We start from the raw sequence: 18,469 nt of genomic DNA, 5'->3' as shown, positions 1-18,469 counted from the left end.
TCCTTAGGTTACCAAGGGTGGTTCAGCCTGAGGAGGAGGTAGAATGAGTAGCAAAAGTAGAATTGCAGGCGGCTGTAACCAAAGTTGATAACTTTAGTCTTCCCAATATTTAACTTGAAGAAATTACACCTCTCCCAAGATTGGTAGCAAACAAACATTCTGAAGCAGTCAATCTGTGTGGTTAAGAGGTAGAATTGGGCATCACTAACGATATATGGAAACTTACCCATAAGCGCAGGTTCCCACCATGATGTGCCCAGCGCCGAGCCATGCGCGATTCAGCTGGTAGGCTACACCCGTGCAAACTGGATCACGCCCTCGCTGGGTCTGATACAAGTAATAATGACCTATTTAAATATGTGCAGCTCATATGAGACCGCTCATCCCAATTCCTTGTAGTCACCAGCCACCTCGGTGAGCCCTCACCAGTGCAAATTCATACGAGTTTCCAAAAAATAGTGGCCACATGTGATGACCATGCCGGGGGGCTCGGAGACCATTGGAGCTGCCATGTGACCGGGGACAGGGCAAAGCAGTATCCTGGCTCTGTCGTTGGCACCCAGGCAGTGCCAACCTGGCACCCTGACAGTACCAGGTTGAAACTGCAAGTGTTCCGTGCTGGGGTAGTGCCCGGGTGCCAGGTTGTCACTGCCAAAGGGTGGGGCATTAGCCGGCTGAGCCCATGAAGAAGGGGGGGTATGAAGGATGGGGTCCTGAAGGTGGGGGGACCTTCAGCAACTCTACAGTGGAGTATGCACATTTGGGGGGGAATGCCATGCCTCGATGCCTACGAGGGCGGATTGGTGTGGGGTCGGGTCACCATCATGCCTGGGTCGTGTGGGTGGGGGGTTATGCAAACTTTTAGTGATTGGGGGGAGTTACTTCTCTGGTCCACGTTTTGGGGGTGTTGCCCACGTCCGCAGGGGGTGATGATGTCAGTGGGTTGGGGTGTGGGGGATCCTCAACCTTACTGTGAGGTCTGGGCACCCTTTAAAAAGGGTGCCCCAATCTCTTGAGGAGCCTGTCTTGCCAGTGACTTTAGTTTCCCACTGCAGAAAATAATTTTAAGGGTGCGATTTAATGGAAAGGTCTAGGTGCTGTATCGGACGTGACTTCCCAGCTGCTTTCCGATAGCCGAGCCGGCACTTAGAGCCTAAAATGATCATCCATGAGCTTCACGGCGGAACTGGCTGTCCCACCAGCTGATTTGTCTGGACGGCGCCTGGCAGCTCCTCGCTAACAAGGGAGAGTTGCTCACAAACTGCTCCCTCCGAACTCACTCCCAGGCAGCACAGGACCATGGCACCATGTAGACCTGCTCCACGCTTGGGGATGCCAACCTGGCCAGGCTTCCGAATGCCGTGGATGCGAGATGGGACACCCTGTTCCCCCAATGGGGTCGGACTACCAGCAAGAGGGCTGCCAATGCAGCACGAGAGGCAGTGGCAGCGGTCGTCAGTCTGCGCAGCTTGGGCCAGGAGGACCGCCGTCCAGTGCAGGAAAAAGACCAATGACCTCTACCAGGTTACAAGAGTACGTTAACATAGGCCCCCTATCATCAGTCCCGCCTGCCACCCCCTGACCCCCCCCCCCCCCCACCAACCCCACCCCTAACGCAGCAAGTCGGCGGTTGGCACCTTGCACACACGCACCCCCCCCAGACATATTACTGCGCCTCTGTCCCAGCACACCCTGGCACCCACCAGAACAACCCCTCCATTCCTTGGAGCAGTGCCTGCACATGCTACCTGCCATAGAACCCCCCAATGCATCAAACGTGTGGCTTTCAATGCCTTATCTCGTCCCCGCAGAAGGAGGGCTCCAAGGAGACCACCATGAAGGCGTCACTGCTGTAATCCCCACCCACCACAAGCGCAGAGACACACACCTCGGTAGACGACACTAGTGGACAGGCTCCTGGGGCACAATCTGGTGAACACCACGCAGTTGCTGATGCACATCAGGTGGAGGCAAAAACATTCAGGGGAGACATCAGTCGGAGGTCTGCTGGATCCCAGGACTGAGCTGGGTCCCAGTCAGATGCTGAGCCTCTGGACAAAGTTATCCCGGAGTCGATGCCGATGCTGGGACATGGCCGTGAGATTCAGGTGGGGTTGTCAGTCCATAGCTGATTGGAGGAGGTGCAGGAGATGATGCCGACAATGCGTGGCACCGAGGTCAACATTCGTAGGGTGGGGACTACAGTGGAAAGCCTGCAGCACGAGGCCTGCATCTTGAGTGGCGATATCCAAGGCATGGCTCAGCCTGTGTTGACCATGGCTGAGGTCCTCAACAGCATGTCCCAGTTCCTGAGGGATGTGACCCAGACACAGACGGACATTGCCGAGGCTATCCGGAGCATTTCCCTGGCACTGAGGAGCATCACCGAGAGCGTCAAAACCATGGTGCGGAAAATGAGGAGGCGCCAGTACCAACTAAACCGGATGGCGCAGAGGCCTCTGGAGTTCACTCCAGCTGCCTCTTCATTCCATGGAGTCTCCTAGGGCCCTACAGGCACCGTCCGGGAGGAGGGAGCACTGGAGACCAACCCGGGGCCTACCACCAGGGAGACGAGGCAGTCTCCACATCATCCAAATCCCCCATTCTTGACAGCGGCATATCTCATGGTCAGTGGGCAGAACGTGGTGGCATGGCGGTGCCAGTCACATTGCTAAATTGGCCGAGGCCCTCCGGCTCCAGGACCCCCAGAGGAGGTCCGCCAAATGCATCAAAGGCCACAGGGCAGGAGAGGCAGCAGGCTGCCTCCACCTCTCATGTGCATCCTGGGGACACATCCAGGTGTAGTGGCAGAGCGCGAAAGATCAGGAATATTGAGGATCACTGAGCGAACATTGGGATGGGGTGGGTGGGGCCATATGTAGCTCGGGGAAATGAGGATGTTGAATGTTCACAATTAAAACATGTCACACTTGATACATGTGAAGCCTCTATCACGTCATTCCTCACAGCGGACTGGCCTGCATCCTCATACCCTAATGCCCTCAGCACCCCCCCCATCCCCTAAACCCTGGGCACAGTGGTCCGACAGCAAGAGCTCCCGATGCAGACCCTGTGCAGGTCATGGGCATGAGTGTGCTGTCAGCAGAAAGACAGGAGTCAAACTTTGGCATAGATTAAAGAGCACCAGAGTTTACCTCAAAGCGGGTTATCATCACTCTCCTGCCATGTATATTGACTCACTGACAATGCCGACACAGGCCCATCACCCTGGGGTGATGTTACACGGACCCTGGGGTGTGTGTGTGTGAGACGGTCGGGGAATTGGGGGTGTGGGAGAAGGGGGGAAATGGGTGGAGGGAGGTGAGGGTGTGGGTGGTCAATGGGGGGAAGGGGTGTTGGGGGGTAGGAGGGATTGGGGGAAGTTGATACTGGGGGGAGGGATGAGGGAAGGAGGGATTGGGATGGGGGAGAGGGGGAGAAGGGGTGATCTTATGGACAAAGCCTCATCCTATGAGAAGAGGGCGAGAATGGGGGCATCCCTGTCCCCACAAGCACACTAAACCCTCGCAATTGCCTGATCTCCTTCCTCCGGCTGCTCACACAGGTCCTCCCTGGGTTCGTCCTCCAGCCCCTCCTTGTATGGCTGCACCTCCTCCTCCTCCTCCCCCTCAGACAAGGCTGCATATCCCTCCTGCTCCTCCTCCAACATGTTGCCCCACTGCTGGGCAAGGTTGTGGAGGGCACAGAAAATGACCACAAAGCGGGAGACCCTCTGGCGGGCGTACTGCAGGGCACCACCAGAGTGATCCAAGCATCGGAACCTCATTTTGAGCAGTCCAATGCACCGCCCAGAGACAGCACGGGTGACAACATGGGCTTTGTTGTAACAGGTCTCTGCATCAGTCTCCAGCCACCGCACTGGTGTCATCAGCCAGGAATTCACGGGGAATCCCTTATCCCGAAGAGCCAACCCGACATTCTGGGGTGGTCCTCGAAGATGCCAGGGATCTCTGGATGTCCCAGGATGTAGCTGTCATGCACACTACCTGGGAGGCGTGTAAAATGTGCGTGGTCCAGAGGTGGTGGTCGCACATGAGTTGAACATTCAGGGAGTGGAGCCCCTTCCTATTAATGAAGGGTACTCCCTGATGCCCAGTGCATGAAAGGCGACATGCGTGCCATCAATTACCCTCTGCACCTGTGGCATCCCAGCGAAGGCAGAGAATCCTGCTGCTCAGGCATCTTGATGAGCATGGTCCAGTTCAAAGTTAATATAGGTCAGCTGCCTGGGCACACAGGACATCTGTGACCTCACGGCTGCACTTATGGCTGTAGCTTGGGAAATGCCGCCCAAGTCCCAGCTCGAGACCTGGAATGAATCCGTTGCATAAAGGTTCACGGTTGCTGTGACCTTCATGTCCACCGGGAGCGGGTGTCCTCCTCCAAGGGGTGCCAACTCCGCAAGAACATGGCACAGGTGCCGCACCGTCTCGTTGATGAGATGGAGCCTCACTCGGCATATGCTGTCCGGCATCTCCTCGAACGACTAACGACGTCTGTATACCTTGGACCATCGCCGCTATCCTCCATTGGGCCCTTCCCCGGACATGATGGGTGCTGTCTCGAGCCTGCGTCGGCACTGTTGCTGCCTGGGCTGCCACCAGCACTGGGAGGGCTACCTCTGCGGGGTCAACAACACAATCCATCTTGGTTGCTGTAAGGAATTGGAGAAGGAGTGAGACTGACAATCAGATAGGACTTGCACCCCAGGACCCTCAAATCCCCAGACCCTCCCCACCCTCTCGTGTCCCACCTGCTCTTATAGTGCCAACCAGTTATAGAGCCAGTTGTGCTGGAGGACCCCGCCATGCATGTTCACCTCCAGCCACATCAGGAGCCCTTAGATTGCTGCCGAGAACACTCGGGAGGCCGTGCTCAGGTACCTTCCCCAGATCTACACACTCCCCCTCTGGTTGCGGAGTTATCCCCAATGCTGAAGTCCAGCTCTTGGGTGTTTGATTGTTGGCTGCTGCTTCTGTGGTGTTGACACTCCCAGGGTTCAGGCAAAATGCTCAGGCCTCACAGTTTGATTGGAATTCTATGCAATAAAAGTCATCTGAGACATGTCATGTATACCAATAAGAATGCACTTGAGAACAGTAACAAAAATTTGAAAATTAACTATGTAACATTCCACATTTCACACTAACCATTAAACAATAAGGAAACATCACTGTTCCATGTTGGTAGCAATGGAAAGCTATAGCAGCTCATTCACACAAAAACAAACAAACACATAGTATCACCCCTCACAGGCTCCTCAACAGAAATGGAGGATAAGCGTGAGAATGTGTTATCACGTCCAGGACATTGTCGTAGAAATGATCTATTTTTAAATTCATTTACGGGACGTGGGCATCACTGTTTGGCCAGCATTTATTGCCCATCCCTAGTTGCTCTTCCCCACCCTTACATGGTGATGAGTTGCCTTCTTGAACCACTGAAGTCCCTGAAGTGTAGGTGCATCCACTGTGCTGTTAGGGAGGGAGTTCCAGGATTTTGCCCCAGCGACAGTGAAGGAACGACAATATATTTCCAAGTCAGGGCGATGAGTGACTTGGAGGGGAACCTCCAGGTGGTGGGCTTCTCAGGTATCTGCTGCACTTGTCCTTCAAGATGCTAGTGGTTGTGGAAGGTGCTGTCTAAGGAACCTTGGCAAGTTACTGCAGCGCATATTTTGGTGGGACACCATGATTGTGTTACTTGTTCCATGTAACAGTGCCATTCTCCGCCCAGGAGCTACAGTTGTGCAGGCCCTCCCACGTGGCCCAATCTCACTGGAACCAAATCCTGGCATTCACATATTCCACCGATGCTTAAGGTGCAGTTGAACATCCTTGTCTTCCAGCATGTTTAACCAATGAGCATGCCAGTTACATGTAGCACTCACCACACCAGCAGCACAAGCATCAGCAATTCTCCGAAACCACAAACAGGACTCTGTCCTGGAAGTATTTGGTGGGACAGACAGGCAGCAGCTGTAGTTGCCCCTGTTATGGGTGTACACAATATTGGACAGTGGCCTTTCGCACCCATAGGCGCTGAACCTGTCATTCCCCCCAGCTCAGAGGCCATCCCCGATGGATGGTGCCCTGCCTCCACCCCGACCTGCTTCCCCCTTGCCCCCCCCCCCGCCCCCTCCTGGGACTACTCCACCCACCAATCCCTCTGTGCACTGGGGCACCAACTCCAGTGCCCCTGGGCTGCATGCCCAAAACTGAAAATGGCTACTCGCCTCCGATCCCCCCATTTTTAAATAGGAGTGCTAAACACCTCTTGCTTGACCTCTCGCTGGGGAATCAGTTCATTCCTGGGAAGCCGTTAGATTGGGCTTCCATCTCGTTAATGAGATGGAGATTTGTCTTATTTGGTGTCAGCTGGCGTATCGTCACATCTAGGAGGGATCCGGAACTTGCCAATTGGAGCGGGCCGGTTAATTCACAAACTGACACGTGCTGGCATGGATCCCAAATTCGACCTCTCCCGCAATTTACTCGGTGTGCACAGATCCATGCCGGGCACAGCACAGTCATTAAACCGCACCCTAAGTGTGTGTGTGTGTGTGTGTGTGTGTGTGTGTGGGGTGGGTGGCGGAAGGGGGGGGGGGTTCCAGTGAGAAACTCCCCAAGCTCCAAAAATATGACTTAAGTTTGGGTGAATTCCAGTCTGGATCGCTGAAGGGGGTAGCATGTTGATGGCGTAGAGAAGGCTAATAATGAAGGACTCTAATGGTGCAGGTGTAAGAAGGGGAATCATTACTGAATAAGTGCTGGCTATAATTATCTTGGTAATAGGTGGAGAAACTAAATGAGAGCATTCCTTTTGAGCTGGACAATAGCAGTGGGACATTGGTGAGAATTATGTGCTTGATGGCTTCACGGTGTATCTTGATAATAGTCACAGAGGACGTAATCTGTTGGTGCTGTGGCTGAGGCTCTTTGAATTCTCTGACCGTTGGGAGTCTCTTTTCGAGCTGGCAACGCAACCCCGCCCGCGGGTTTCCTGGCGGCGTGGGATGGTTTCAATGTAAAATCCCATTGCCAAACGGCGGGAAGAGAGAATCCGACCCCCAGCGAACGGCGCACCGCTGTGAAACACGCGGCTGGAGTCCGGCCCCTGATTTGAGAGTTTGGCATTATGTTATTCTAAAAAACGTTGGCATGTATTTTCTGAACCAAATTGATTTTTTTTGTTCCAAGCAAATGCAGCTGCAGCACGTAAAGAGGTTATCAGGAATAAAATTCGAGCTATCGGCAAAATGGCTCGTGTATTTTCGGTGCTCAGGTAAGAGTTCACAAGGTCATATATTCTCATAGATTTTTCAGCTAGCCTTCTGTTCTTATTCAAGTACTTTTCAGTAATCTGTAAGATGTTCACTCTAACACTGTAATTGTTGAGGGGTTCAAAAGATGCAACAAAAAAAAATCACAAATGATGATTTTAAAAATTGTTCTGTCATTTTATTAATTATTTTGTAGTTAACCCACTAATTGGATATTATTTGAATATCATCTTTGAAAATTACACTCGAAGCATAAACTTGGTATTGAATAATTTAAAAATATTCTGTTGTTCACTCAAACAAATGTTAAGAATTTTGAAAGTGGCAGTCAAAGTGCTGCTTGGAGTTTAGCACGCTATTATGAATTTTAATCTTATATTTGAAATGGACTGCTCTAACAGACTCCTAGATAAACACCTTAGTCAACACAAATCAATGTTTTACGCATATTCAGTGGGTGTGTGTGTTTGTGTGTATAGCAAGCAGAACATTTAAAAATGAACTTGTATGTATTTTTCATGTTCAGAGGTGCAGATGTTTATTTTCCTATTTCTGATATGCATACTGTTATAGAAATTACAGCAGGAAGACATTCTGCTGCTGCAGCCAGTGTCAATTCCTTAACTGGAGCTATTTACTATTTCCCTGTCGTGTCACTCTATCTACATTTTACTCTTCAATTACTTATCCAGTTCCATTTTTAATGATATATGGGGAAGAATTTTAACTATCAAGGGAGATGGGTTCTGGTGTGGACCCGGGTTAAAACTGAGAAAAGTGGCATCAGATCAGCAACCCAATATGACCCCACCCACTTCGGGTTTGACCACAACGCTTTTGGAGGCAAGTAGAAAACCAATGTGTAGCTGTTAATCAGTCATTTCAATATAGAAATAGGCAATTGGTTGCAAATTTGACCCAGCAATCATAAGACATTGGAGCAGAAGTAGGCCATTCAGCCCATCAAGTCTGAAACAGCCAGTGAATTGTGTGGAATTCACCAGGGTCGACACAGTAAGAGCAGAGCAGGGAGTCATTGTCCAATGAAACTGACACCTTTGGAACAGTGAAATGTGATAGCTTCTGCGCTGTCTATATGAAAAGTTTGTGTTCACAGCATTTGTTCTATGAAATAGATTTCACTGCTTTTCACTTGACTGTCAGGAAAACAGAGGTAGTTTTAAGGGATTTATATTTGTGTTGTTGAATATTAGAAATAAGGTATAGATTTAGGTGAGTTGTATTTAGTGTTTCTGTGTAAGAATGGCTAAACCTTTTGTTAGATTCATGCTAGACTAAGGTGTTTGTATGTGTGGGGTTTGGTCAACCCAAACTATGTTTCTATTGTGCTTGGAGAGGGTTACAACATGAAAAGTAAACAAGCTGGGAGTATAAAGTCATTGTTTAGGAACCAGGGTCACTTTTAGGGTAGGAATGCTTTTTGAGTTTAGTTTTACTTGAATATATGGCAGTTGGGGCTAGGACAGGAAAAGTGATCAGTTCTCAGCTCTGCTGGAAGCAGAAAAGCCATACAATGGAGTAAAGTGCACAAAAGCAAGCTCCAAAAGAACTAAAGGACAGTTAGTTCTAGAAACCAGGAAATGGAAAAGAAACTCCAGGAATATTGAAGTTAAAGGGATCATAGGGAATTGCCTTTGGAACAGATACTGTTTATGGATGTTAAAGTTAGACCTGGGAAAAGAAGAACAGATGAGGTTGGCTACAGACAAGCCACATATTTGAAGCAATTGTAAGATTTGACGTCCTTATTTCCAGTTTTTGAAGCAATAATATTCTGTTGGGGACTGAGTACCTGAGTTTGTGCAGAATTTTGGATGTATGTTGCAATTCAAGATAAAGGGAGCCTAAAAGGTGAGCTGGAAAACCTGGTGCTATATTCCTTGTTAAAGATGGAGTAAAAGATTTGTTTGAAGGGATAGTTGGAAAACCTGGAGTGGATTCTCAATTCAAATAGCTGATGGAAAACATTATTTGAAAGAAGACTTTACACTGTGTCTTTTGGGGGAGTGGCGTTTGGAAACCCTCATGTGACAGTCAGCTGGGGGGGAGGGGATTGTGAAAGAAATCCATGAAAGATCAGTTGAGTGGCATCGGCCATTTGGTTCAGAGTGGGATGTTATCTTCGAAAACTGCATACTTTGTGAAACTATGGGGGGAGCTAAGGAGTATTGCACTGTAATCCAACTTTCCATGTTTAATATATGTTTTTTTTGTTATTGTTGAAAACTAATTAGCTGCCCTGTGGCTCTGTTCCTCCATGTCCTCTTAAAAAAAAGATAAAAGTTACGATCTTTTGAGCTACGGTTCCATTCTGGAATATTCCCATCCAGCAGTAGCACCAACTGGAATCGTAACATGACTTCAAACTTTCTGAAGTAATTGCACGTATCTCACACTTTACTCACCTTGATTTGCACTTCCCTGCTGTCAGCTTTCACTGCAGCATGGGAACAGGTTATGCAGTTCTAACTTGGACTTCCGATGAGTGACATAGCAGCAGTAGCAACAACACTGGCAGCACTTGAAGCAGCAGGAGAGACAGCAGCAACTACACCAGATTCCTTCTATTCAGCCACATGGTCCTCCCACAGGATATAGAAGATGGGTACAGAGATCCAACCCAAAGGAGAAAAGCCCAAATCAAAGAACCTAAAGGCAGCGGATCAGCTGTCTCAGCATGGTTGAGCACCAGTGCCTTAAGAGGCTCAGGTATTCGCAGCAGGTCTCCATTGACACTTGCAAATTTCTGGAGTAAGACCTCCTTCATTCTGGCCCTGGTGGGCATGCACTGTCAATGGGTGGGAAGGTGGTTATCACTGGCTGGTCACATCTTACTTCTCTGCATCGCCCTGGAGCTCTGTTTCCTTTTGAAAAGAGAAAGCAAAGAGTTATAAATGTGAGACATGGAAGAGTTAAGAAGATGGAAGGACAGAATTTGTGAACGGTAACAGTGAGGCATGGGTGTGAGATAGCAGTAAGATGAGGGTGAGCAGAAGTAGCTTCTGTGCGGTGTATGCACCTTCTCCCTGTGTCTGCGTGGGTTTCCTCCAACAGTCCAAAGATGTGATGGTTGGTGGATTGGCCATGCTAAATTGCCCCGTAGGGTGGGGTTACAGGGCGGGGAATTGAGCCGAGGTAGAGTGGTCTTTCGAAGTGTCGGTGCAGACTCACTGGGCTGAATGGCCTCTTTCTGCACCATAGGGATTATATGATTCTTTGCTTTTGCCTCTATTTAGATATTATGCCAAGGATCCTGTGTGTCATTTTTTAATAACCTTCTCAATTTATCCTGTTGCTTTCAAAGACTTGAGTACATACACCTCCGGTTTCTATGACCTCGCACCTCTGTAAAAATTGTACCATTTGGTTTATATTGCCTCTCCTCATTTTTCCAACCAAAGTGAATCACTTCATACATCCCTGCTTCAAATTTTATCTGCCATGTGTCCATCCATTGCACAAGGCGATCAATGCCTTCTTGATGTCTATTACATCTTTCTCCCTGTTCACTACACTTCCAAGTTTCATGGCATCGGCAAATTTCAAAGTTGTGCTCTCTACTTGCCAGTCCAAGTAACTAAAAAACAACAATGGATCTAGTACTGAACCCTCTGAAATACCACTTTATACCTCACTCTAGTCTAAAAATAGCAATTTACTTCAGCTCTTTTCATTCCGTTAGCCAATTTTGTCTCCACATACTCACGATCTTCTTCAATTTCCCCAGCAGATGTTCTGATCTGTTCTAATTGGCATGGTGGCACAGTGGTTAGCACTGCTACCTCGTACACAAGGCACCCAGGGTCGATTCTTGCCTTGGCTGACTGTCTGTGTGGTGTTTGCATGTTCTCCCAGTGTCTGCGTGGGTTTCCTCTGGGTGCTCTGGTTTCCTCCTACAGTCCAAATATGTGCAGGTTAGATAGATTGGGCATGCATGGGAGGGTGGAAGATGGTGACCGCACAGTCTTCCTCAACCTGTCTTGATTAAGTCTGGTGCTGGGCCTGGAAGGCTCGTGGAAGACCTTTCTGCCCTGCTACCAGTTGAAGCCCTTGAGTAGGCAATAAATGCCCACTTAAATTCTTCATCCTGCCACCGGAAGGGCAAGGCAGTCATCATGCAGAATGCCCTAAAAGCAAGCCTTGATGGGTTAATTGTGAGCTCCCAGATGGATCCCTTGTTGTCAGGCACTCGTTGCCTGATTGAGGGACCCAGCATCAGCAAGGCAGGAAGAGGCCTCTGAGTACTATCCTCTTGCACTTGCTCCTGACCTCCTTTCCCCCCCCTCTCTGGTGATCCGTGCCCCACAAGTTCCAGCCCGCCCTCACTCACCTCTGGGCCTTAGACCCTCAGTGATCCTAAGATTTTCCCCACGCACTGCCGGCAAGGTTTGAGGCTGGCACTTTTCGCCGGGCGGGATTTCAGTCCCGGAGTCCTTGATCTCCAGGAAGACGATCAATGCTCTGATCTTAATTCCGGTGGGCCTTACCCAAAGGAGTAACCCCATCTGGGAAGGTGGCAGGCAGTGGTATTGTCACTGGACTAGTAACCCAGAGACCCACACTAATGCTCTGGAGTCCCAGGTTCAAATCGCTCCATGGCAGATGGTGGAATTTGAATTCAATACAAATCTGGAATTATAAGTCTAATGATGACCATGAAACCATTGCTGATTGTTGTAAAAACCCATCTGGTTCACTAATGTCTTTTAGGGAGGAAATCTGCCTTCCTTACCCGCTCTGTCCTGCATGTGACTCCAGAACCATACAGTGATGCAGTTGACTCTTATCTGCCCCCCAAGACACTCAGTTCAATGACAATTAGCGACGGGCAACAAATGCTGGCCCAACCAGTGATGCCCACATCCCAAGAACGTATTCAAAAAAGGCTTAACACAAAGCCTTTGCTGGCTCTCCAGCTGGCAGGGATTAAATGCCACCCATATGATATGCTCAGTTGACAAACAACTTGACTTTGCCCTGTTATTCTGAAACCAATTGGCTGAAGAATTCATGAGTGGGATTCAAGGGGATGGACACTACTTTTGTAGTAATTATTCTCAGTGCAATCACGGATTCAGGAGTCTAATTTTACAGTAAGTGGCTCACTTATATTAAGAGTCTATAATTGAAGGAGGTTTAAAGAAGAAATTTATGGGTGAACGCAGTAAAAAACATACTTGTTTGGTCTATTTTTCAGAGAGGAGAGCGAGAGTGTTTTAACTTTAAAAGGCCTGACGCCAACCGGTATGCTGCCCAGTGGAGTGCTGTCTGGAGGCAAACAGACCTTACAAAGCGGTTGGTGTGCTTAGCAGTCCATCCTTCCTAATGCTTTACTGTGCCTAAGTAATTTGTACCCTGATGACAAGAAACTTTTATTATTGTTTGTCGATTCTTATTGGGATGACTTAAAAATTCTCTTTCAGGTTGTCTTTTGAGGATTTTTCTTTTATGAACTTAATGCTGTCCACAAAGTAGTTGTTCCCTATTATAAGCAGAGTTAAACCAATGAGGGAAATTTGTACAGTTATTTAGTGTTTTGAATGCCAGTAATATTTACATTGGATATGAAGTAACTTATTGACTCGTACAAAATATGGACAATTAAAAAAAATATTTGTTGCTTTCTTCAAGCATATTGTACACAATTATGCTCTGAGGAAAGGCCATGCAGAAGTTGAGATTTCACAGTTTAAGGAACTGTCGAAACAAACCCATGTTTTGCCACTCTGTGGTACAGCATGGCAGCATATTATTGCATTATGCCGCTGGGCTGTCCCAACATGATGGGGATTTAAGTACCAATGGAGCGTAATTATTCTGGGGGTCGGACAGTGGGTGATAGCTTTGGAAAGATAATTTTTTATTAGTGCAGGTTGTTGGCACAATAGTCTACTGGTAATTTATTTTATAGTAATGCATAATGTAAGTCAGCCACAGGGTGCCTTTACATCTTAGAAATGAACATTAGATCAGGACCATAAATTTAGTTATTGACAACTGGCATTGCAAATGCTAAAACATGCTAAAAAATTTAAATCAGTGATGCAAGGTTGGAGCTCATTCCATCAATATTGGTGTAATCTGTCTCTCTGTTGTACATAAATGGAAATTCGCACTCCTGACTCCAGTCATTGCTCTTCTCCTAACTCTAAACCATAATACTTTATTTAAATGCCATTTCTTCCCCTTGACTGAAAAAGTAAATGGGTGGTCACATTACTCTTGTTTTATTCTGTTTTCATCGTAGCCATCAGTAGGGCGTCGGAATGTGGCAACTAGGGGCTTTTCACAGTAACTTCATTGCGGTGTTAATGTAAGCCTACTTGTGACAATTATTATTATTATCTCTGCTAAACTTAAGCTCACCTGAATGGCCAAATAACAGATCATTTATTAAAATGACCACTGTCTAACAGTTCTCATTAAATTACGTTTAATGTTTCCTGTACAAATGAACTTCACTAAAGGTTCTGCATCACAATTCTGAGATCTTGAAATGTGTAATATGACTGAGAAATCTGGATGTTACTAAATTAGTTACTCAGAGGCAAAAAGGATAAAAGTTTATAAGAAGATCTAAGGATGTGAAGATTTTTCAAACTTTTCAAAATATTGATTTTTTTCCCCCAAACTGTCCTTGTGTTAAAAAGAAATGTAATATATTGAGACGAAAGGTAGATATTTCTGACAATACAGGAGAGTAATTTTATGACAGTTATGCAGCATGCCACAGAATCTCATGCACCATTCTGCTGTTTCACAATGCAGCATTATCATTGTGTAAGACAAGGGTGGCACTGCTGTTCACAGCACCAAGGACCCAGGTGCGATCCCGACCCCGGGTCACTGTCCGTGTGGAGTTTGCACATTCTCCCCATGTCTGTATGGGTCTCACCCCCACAACCCAAAGATGTGCAGGGTAGGTGGATTGGCCACGCTAAATTGCCCCTTATTTGGAATTTTTTTTAAAAACACCACAGATTGTTTCATTTTAGACAAACATATATTACAATTGACATTATATGAAGGAGTATCAATTTTAATTTCCCAAATAAATTATAAATGTTTTGATTTGATGAAGTAGACTTGTCCAACTCATGGGCAGCATCAGGCCCCCAAAGCCCCTCGAAGTGGCCCCTGGAGCCAGTTTTCAAAATGCCGATCAAACAGATAAGTTGGAGTGTAAGGTTCGACAAGGAGTTGCTATTCCAATCACAGGCGACTCCTCTCTCGCCACAAGCACAAGAGAGAAACAGTCTATGATTGGAGGAGCAAATAACACTAGTGGCAGTGTGTTTGCTGGGAGAAAGAGATGTTCTTTCAGGTGGGGTAGGGAGAGGGACAAGAGGGAGTGCCGATGCTGGCGGGATGGAGAGGCTGACTGGCAGGGCCCGAGACTGGTTGCCGGGGCCCCGGGAAGGCAAGGCTAGCTGCCAGGGTACTGGGAAGGTGAGGCTGGCTGCGAGGCCCAAGAGTGAGATGCAGCAGAGCCCGGAGAAGGGGTGGGCAGGGGGAAAGAGGCCTGCTTGCATGTGTGAGAGATTGAATGAGTGAGTGGGATTGATTGAGTGAGTGTGTGTGTGTATGGGAGTGATTATGTGTTGTGTGTGGGAGTGACTATGTGTTCGTGGGGGAGTGAATGTGTGTGTGTCTGAGAGTGTGGGTGTGTGTGACTATGTGTGTCGGTGTGTGTGTCTGTGTGGGAGTGAGTGCGCGTGTGTGGGAGTGAATGCACTTGTGTGGGAGTGAGTGCGTGGGAGTGAATGTCTGTGTGTGTGGGAGTGAGTGTGGGAGTGAATGTCTGTGTGTGTGGGGGAGTGAGTGTGAGAGTGGGTGTGGGTGTGTCTGGGAGTGAATGCGTGTGTGTGGGAGTGAGAGTGTGTGTGAGAATGTGTATTTGTATGCGAATGAGCGAATGTGAGTGTGTCTCTGCCTTACTCTCAGTCTCTGGTTTCTCACTCACTCTCATCAATACACACCAACACACATTAGTACCCACTCTCACAGTTGGTGAAGGTGAGTGAATGAGCACCGTGAAACTGGAAGAGAGCCCGACATGCACACTCTGAACTACTCACACTCTGGTGAACTTTATTCATTACTCTTTTCTTAATTTTACAATTTATTGCTTTCACAATGCTTAACTTTTGTTCAGCATGTCGTTACTTTTCTTAATAATGCAAATTTAAAAAAAATTCAGTTTAATGTTGTGCATTTGAGATTTGTTTGTCAGCCTCTTCTGTGAGAAAAATGGAAATATCCTCCCTCTTCCCCCCCCCCACCCCCTCCCCAGGTTGAACAAGTCTGTAAAAAATAGTGATTGCATAATCTACAGTTAGAATATAAATGCGAGGACAGAGACTGCAGAGTCTGAGACAACTATTGTAATTACCTCACATTTTCACATGGTCTCCCAAAACAGTCATTGAAACCTCTGAAGGTTGCGCTGCTACTCGCTTTGCTTTGTGGACAATGCCAGTGTTAAATATCTGCCCCGAGATTCCTGGGGCGTCATTCTCCGACCCCCCAGAGGGTCGGAGAATGGCCGTTGGCCGCCGTGAATCCCGCCCCCGCCGAAGTCTCCGAAGGGAGAAAGGTCGGCGGGGCGTTAATGGCGCCGCTGCCGCGGAGAATGTCACGGGTCTGCGCAAGGCAGCCGATTTTCGGCCTGCCGATATTCTCCCTTCCGGATGGGCCGAAGTCCCGTCGACGTGATGACCGTTCACGTCGACGTGAATCAAGCCTCCTTTTCATCGGCGTGACCCGGTGCTCCAGGCTCACGCCGACCAGCGAGGAGGTGAGTGACGGCCTGGGGGGTTGGCTCTGGGCAGGAAATGGCGTGGCCGCAGTCCGATTGCGTGAGGAGAGGTGTGTCTCGGGTTGTGTGTGTGTGTGTGTGCGGCGGGGGGGGGGGTGGTTAGAGTAGGCTGGGCTCCGGGGGAGTGCCGGGAGGGGGGTCCGTGCCGGGAAGGGGGATGGGGGGGGGCTCCGTGCCGGGGTGGAGGTTGGGGGGGGGGTCCGTGCTGGGGTGGAGGTTGGGGGTTGGGGGGGGGGGTCCGTGCTGGGGTGGAGGTTAGGGGGGGGTCCGTGCCGGGGTGGAGGTTGGGGGGGGGGTCCGTGCTGGGGTGGAGGTTGGGGGGTGTCCGTGCCGGGGTGGAGGTTGGGGGGGGGGTCCGTGCTGGGGTGGTGGTTGGAGGTTGGTGGGGGTCCGTGCTGGGGTGGAGGTTGAGGGGGGTCCGTGCCGGGGTGGAGGTTGGGGGGGGGGGTCCGTGCTGGGGTGGAGGTTGGGGGGGGTCCGTGCCGGGGTGGAGGTTGGGGGGGGGTCCGTGCTGGGGTGGAGGTTGGGGGTTGGGGGGGGGTCCGTGCTGGGGTGGAGGTTGGGGGTGGGGGGGGTCCGTGCTGGGGTGGAGGTTGGGGGTTGGGTCCGTGCTGGGGTGGAGGTTGGGGGTTGGGGGGGGTCCGTGCTGGGGTGGAGGTTGGGGGGAGTCCGTGCCGGGGTGGAGGTTGGGGGGGGTTCCGTGCCGGGGTGGAGGTTGGGGGGGGGGGGTCCGTGCTGGGGTGGAGGTTGGGGGGGGGTCCGTGCCGAGGAGGGGGATGGGAAGGCAAGTGAGCTGGTCCACCTGGCCAGGTGCCAGCCTCCAACAGTTGGACCCATGCCGTCCATGCCACCTGGCTGGGGGGAGGAGGGGATATGGGCAATGATGACATGTCGTCGTTCCCCTCCCCCCCACCAGGCCGTCATGTTTTCAGATCATCCAGCGATGTTGGCCGCCGTGGTGGCAGCCGCTCATGTCTATGTTGCCCTGGATGAGGAGGAGGAGGAGCGTGCCAGAGAGGCGGCGCAGGCTGCCGCAGAGGGGCAGGCGGCAGCCACCCAGGCTGGAGGGTCACCTGACCGACAGGACGAGGAGGGGGAGGAGGACGTCGCGGCCCCACGGCAACGGAGGCACCCGAGGGCGCCCCGTGTGTACCGGCCCCGGCAGTCATACCAGGACCTCACGGACCGGGAATGCAGGAGGAGACTCCGGATGAGCCGGGAAACCGTGGCACACATCAGCCACCTGCTGGCACACCTGTCACCGCGTGGCACTGGCGGGGGACACCCTCTCCCCGTGTCCGTCAAGGTTACGGTGGCCCTGAACTTTAATGCAACGGGGTCATTCCAGGCACCGAGTGGGGACCTGTCCGGCATATCGCAGACATCGGTGCATCGGTGCATCCGGGCAGTGACAGATGCCCTATATGCCATGGCGCACCGCTACATCCGCTTCCCCGTGGACCGGGCCAGCCAAGATGCCCGGGCCGTGGGCTTCTCTGCCGTGGCCGGGTTCCCCATGGTCCAGGGCGCGATCGATGGGACGCACGTCGCCGTGCGGCCACCTGCAGATAACAGGGCCGTGTTTACTAATAGGAAGGGGACCTATTCGATGAACGTACAGGTGGTCTGCGACCACCGCATGATGATCCTGCACGTCTGCGCCCGTCACCCAGGCAGTGTACACGACTCATTCGTGTTGTCGCGGTCATCCATCCCCGGCATGTACGAGGGACGCCATCCCCGGCTGAGGGGCTGGTTGCTGGGCGACAGGGGCTACCCATTGCGATCGTGGCTGATGACGCCTATACGGAGGCCACGCAATGAGGCGGAGAACCGCTGCAATGAGGCGGAGAACCGCTACAATGATGCCCATGTAGTGACAAGGGGAGTGATCGAGAGGTGCTTTGGCGTGCTGAAGATGCGTTTCAGGTGCCTGGACCTCTCTGGGGGCGCCCTCCAGTATCTGTCAGATAGGGTCGGCCGCATCATTGTGGTGTGCTGCGTCCTGCACAACATAGCCCAGCAGAGGAGCGATGTGCCGCAAGCAGAGGAGGGCGGAGTGGAGGAGCAGCAGGAAGAGGCGCAGTCCTCCCCAGATGAGGGGGATGGGGGCAATGGTCAGGGCAGACGGGGTAGACACAGGCGGGTGGCTGTCCACCGTTACCGGCTGGCCCAGCGGGCACGGGACAGACTGATAGACGCCCGCTTCACTGACTAGATGGGCGTGAGAATCGGATAGTATGGCCACAGACCGCACACCATGGCAACAGCCGACCACCCACACCCCCCACCCATCCACCCACCCAGCACCCTCACCCACCCCACCC

General features: G+C 50.6%; 1 protein-coding gene across 5 annotated transcripts in view; it reads left to right on the top strand.

The window, feature by feature from the left end:
• The window catches only part of LOC140426929 (protein phosphatase 3 catalytic subunit alpha-like), a 603,583-nt gene that overhangs the window by 539,034 nt on the left and 46,080 nt on the right, over positions 1-18,469 (top strand). For all 5 annotated transcript variants that reach the window (XM_072512224.1, XM_072512223.1, XM_072512226.1 and 2 more), the window contains 2 exons: positions 7,221-7,305; positions 12,522-12,619. In XM_072512224.1, the coding sequence (XP_072368325.1) occupies positions 7,221-7,305; positions 12,522-12,619 (183 nt within the window). The remainder of the gene's footprint in view (positions 1-7,220; positions 7,306-12,521; positions 12,620-18,469) is intronic.

Source organism: Scyliorhinus torazame, chromosome 7 (genome assembly GCF_047496885.1).
Source record: "Scyliorhinus torazame isolate Kashiwa2021f chromosome 7, sScyTor2.1, whole genome shotgun sequence".
Classification (NCBI taxonomy): Eukaryota; Metazoa; Chordata; class Chondrichthyes; order Carcharhiniformes; family Scyliorhinidae; genus Scyliorhinus; species Scyliorhinus torazame.
The sequence above is the reverse complement of the archived record's forward strand: the minus strand, read 5'-3'. Positions and strand labels throughout refer to the sequence as shown.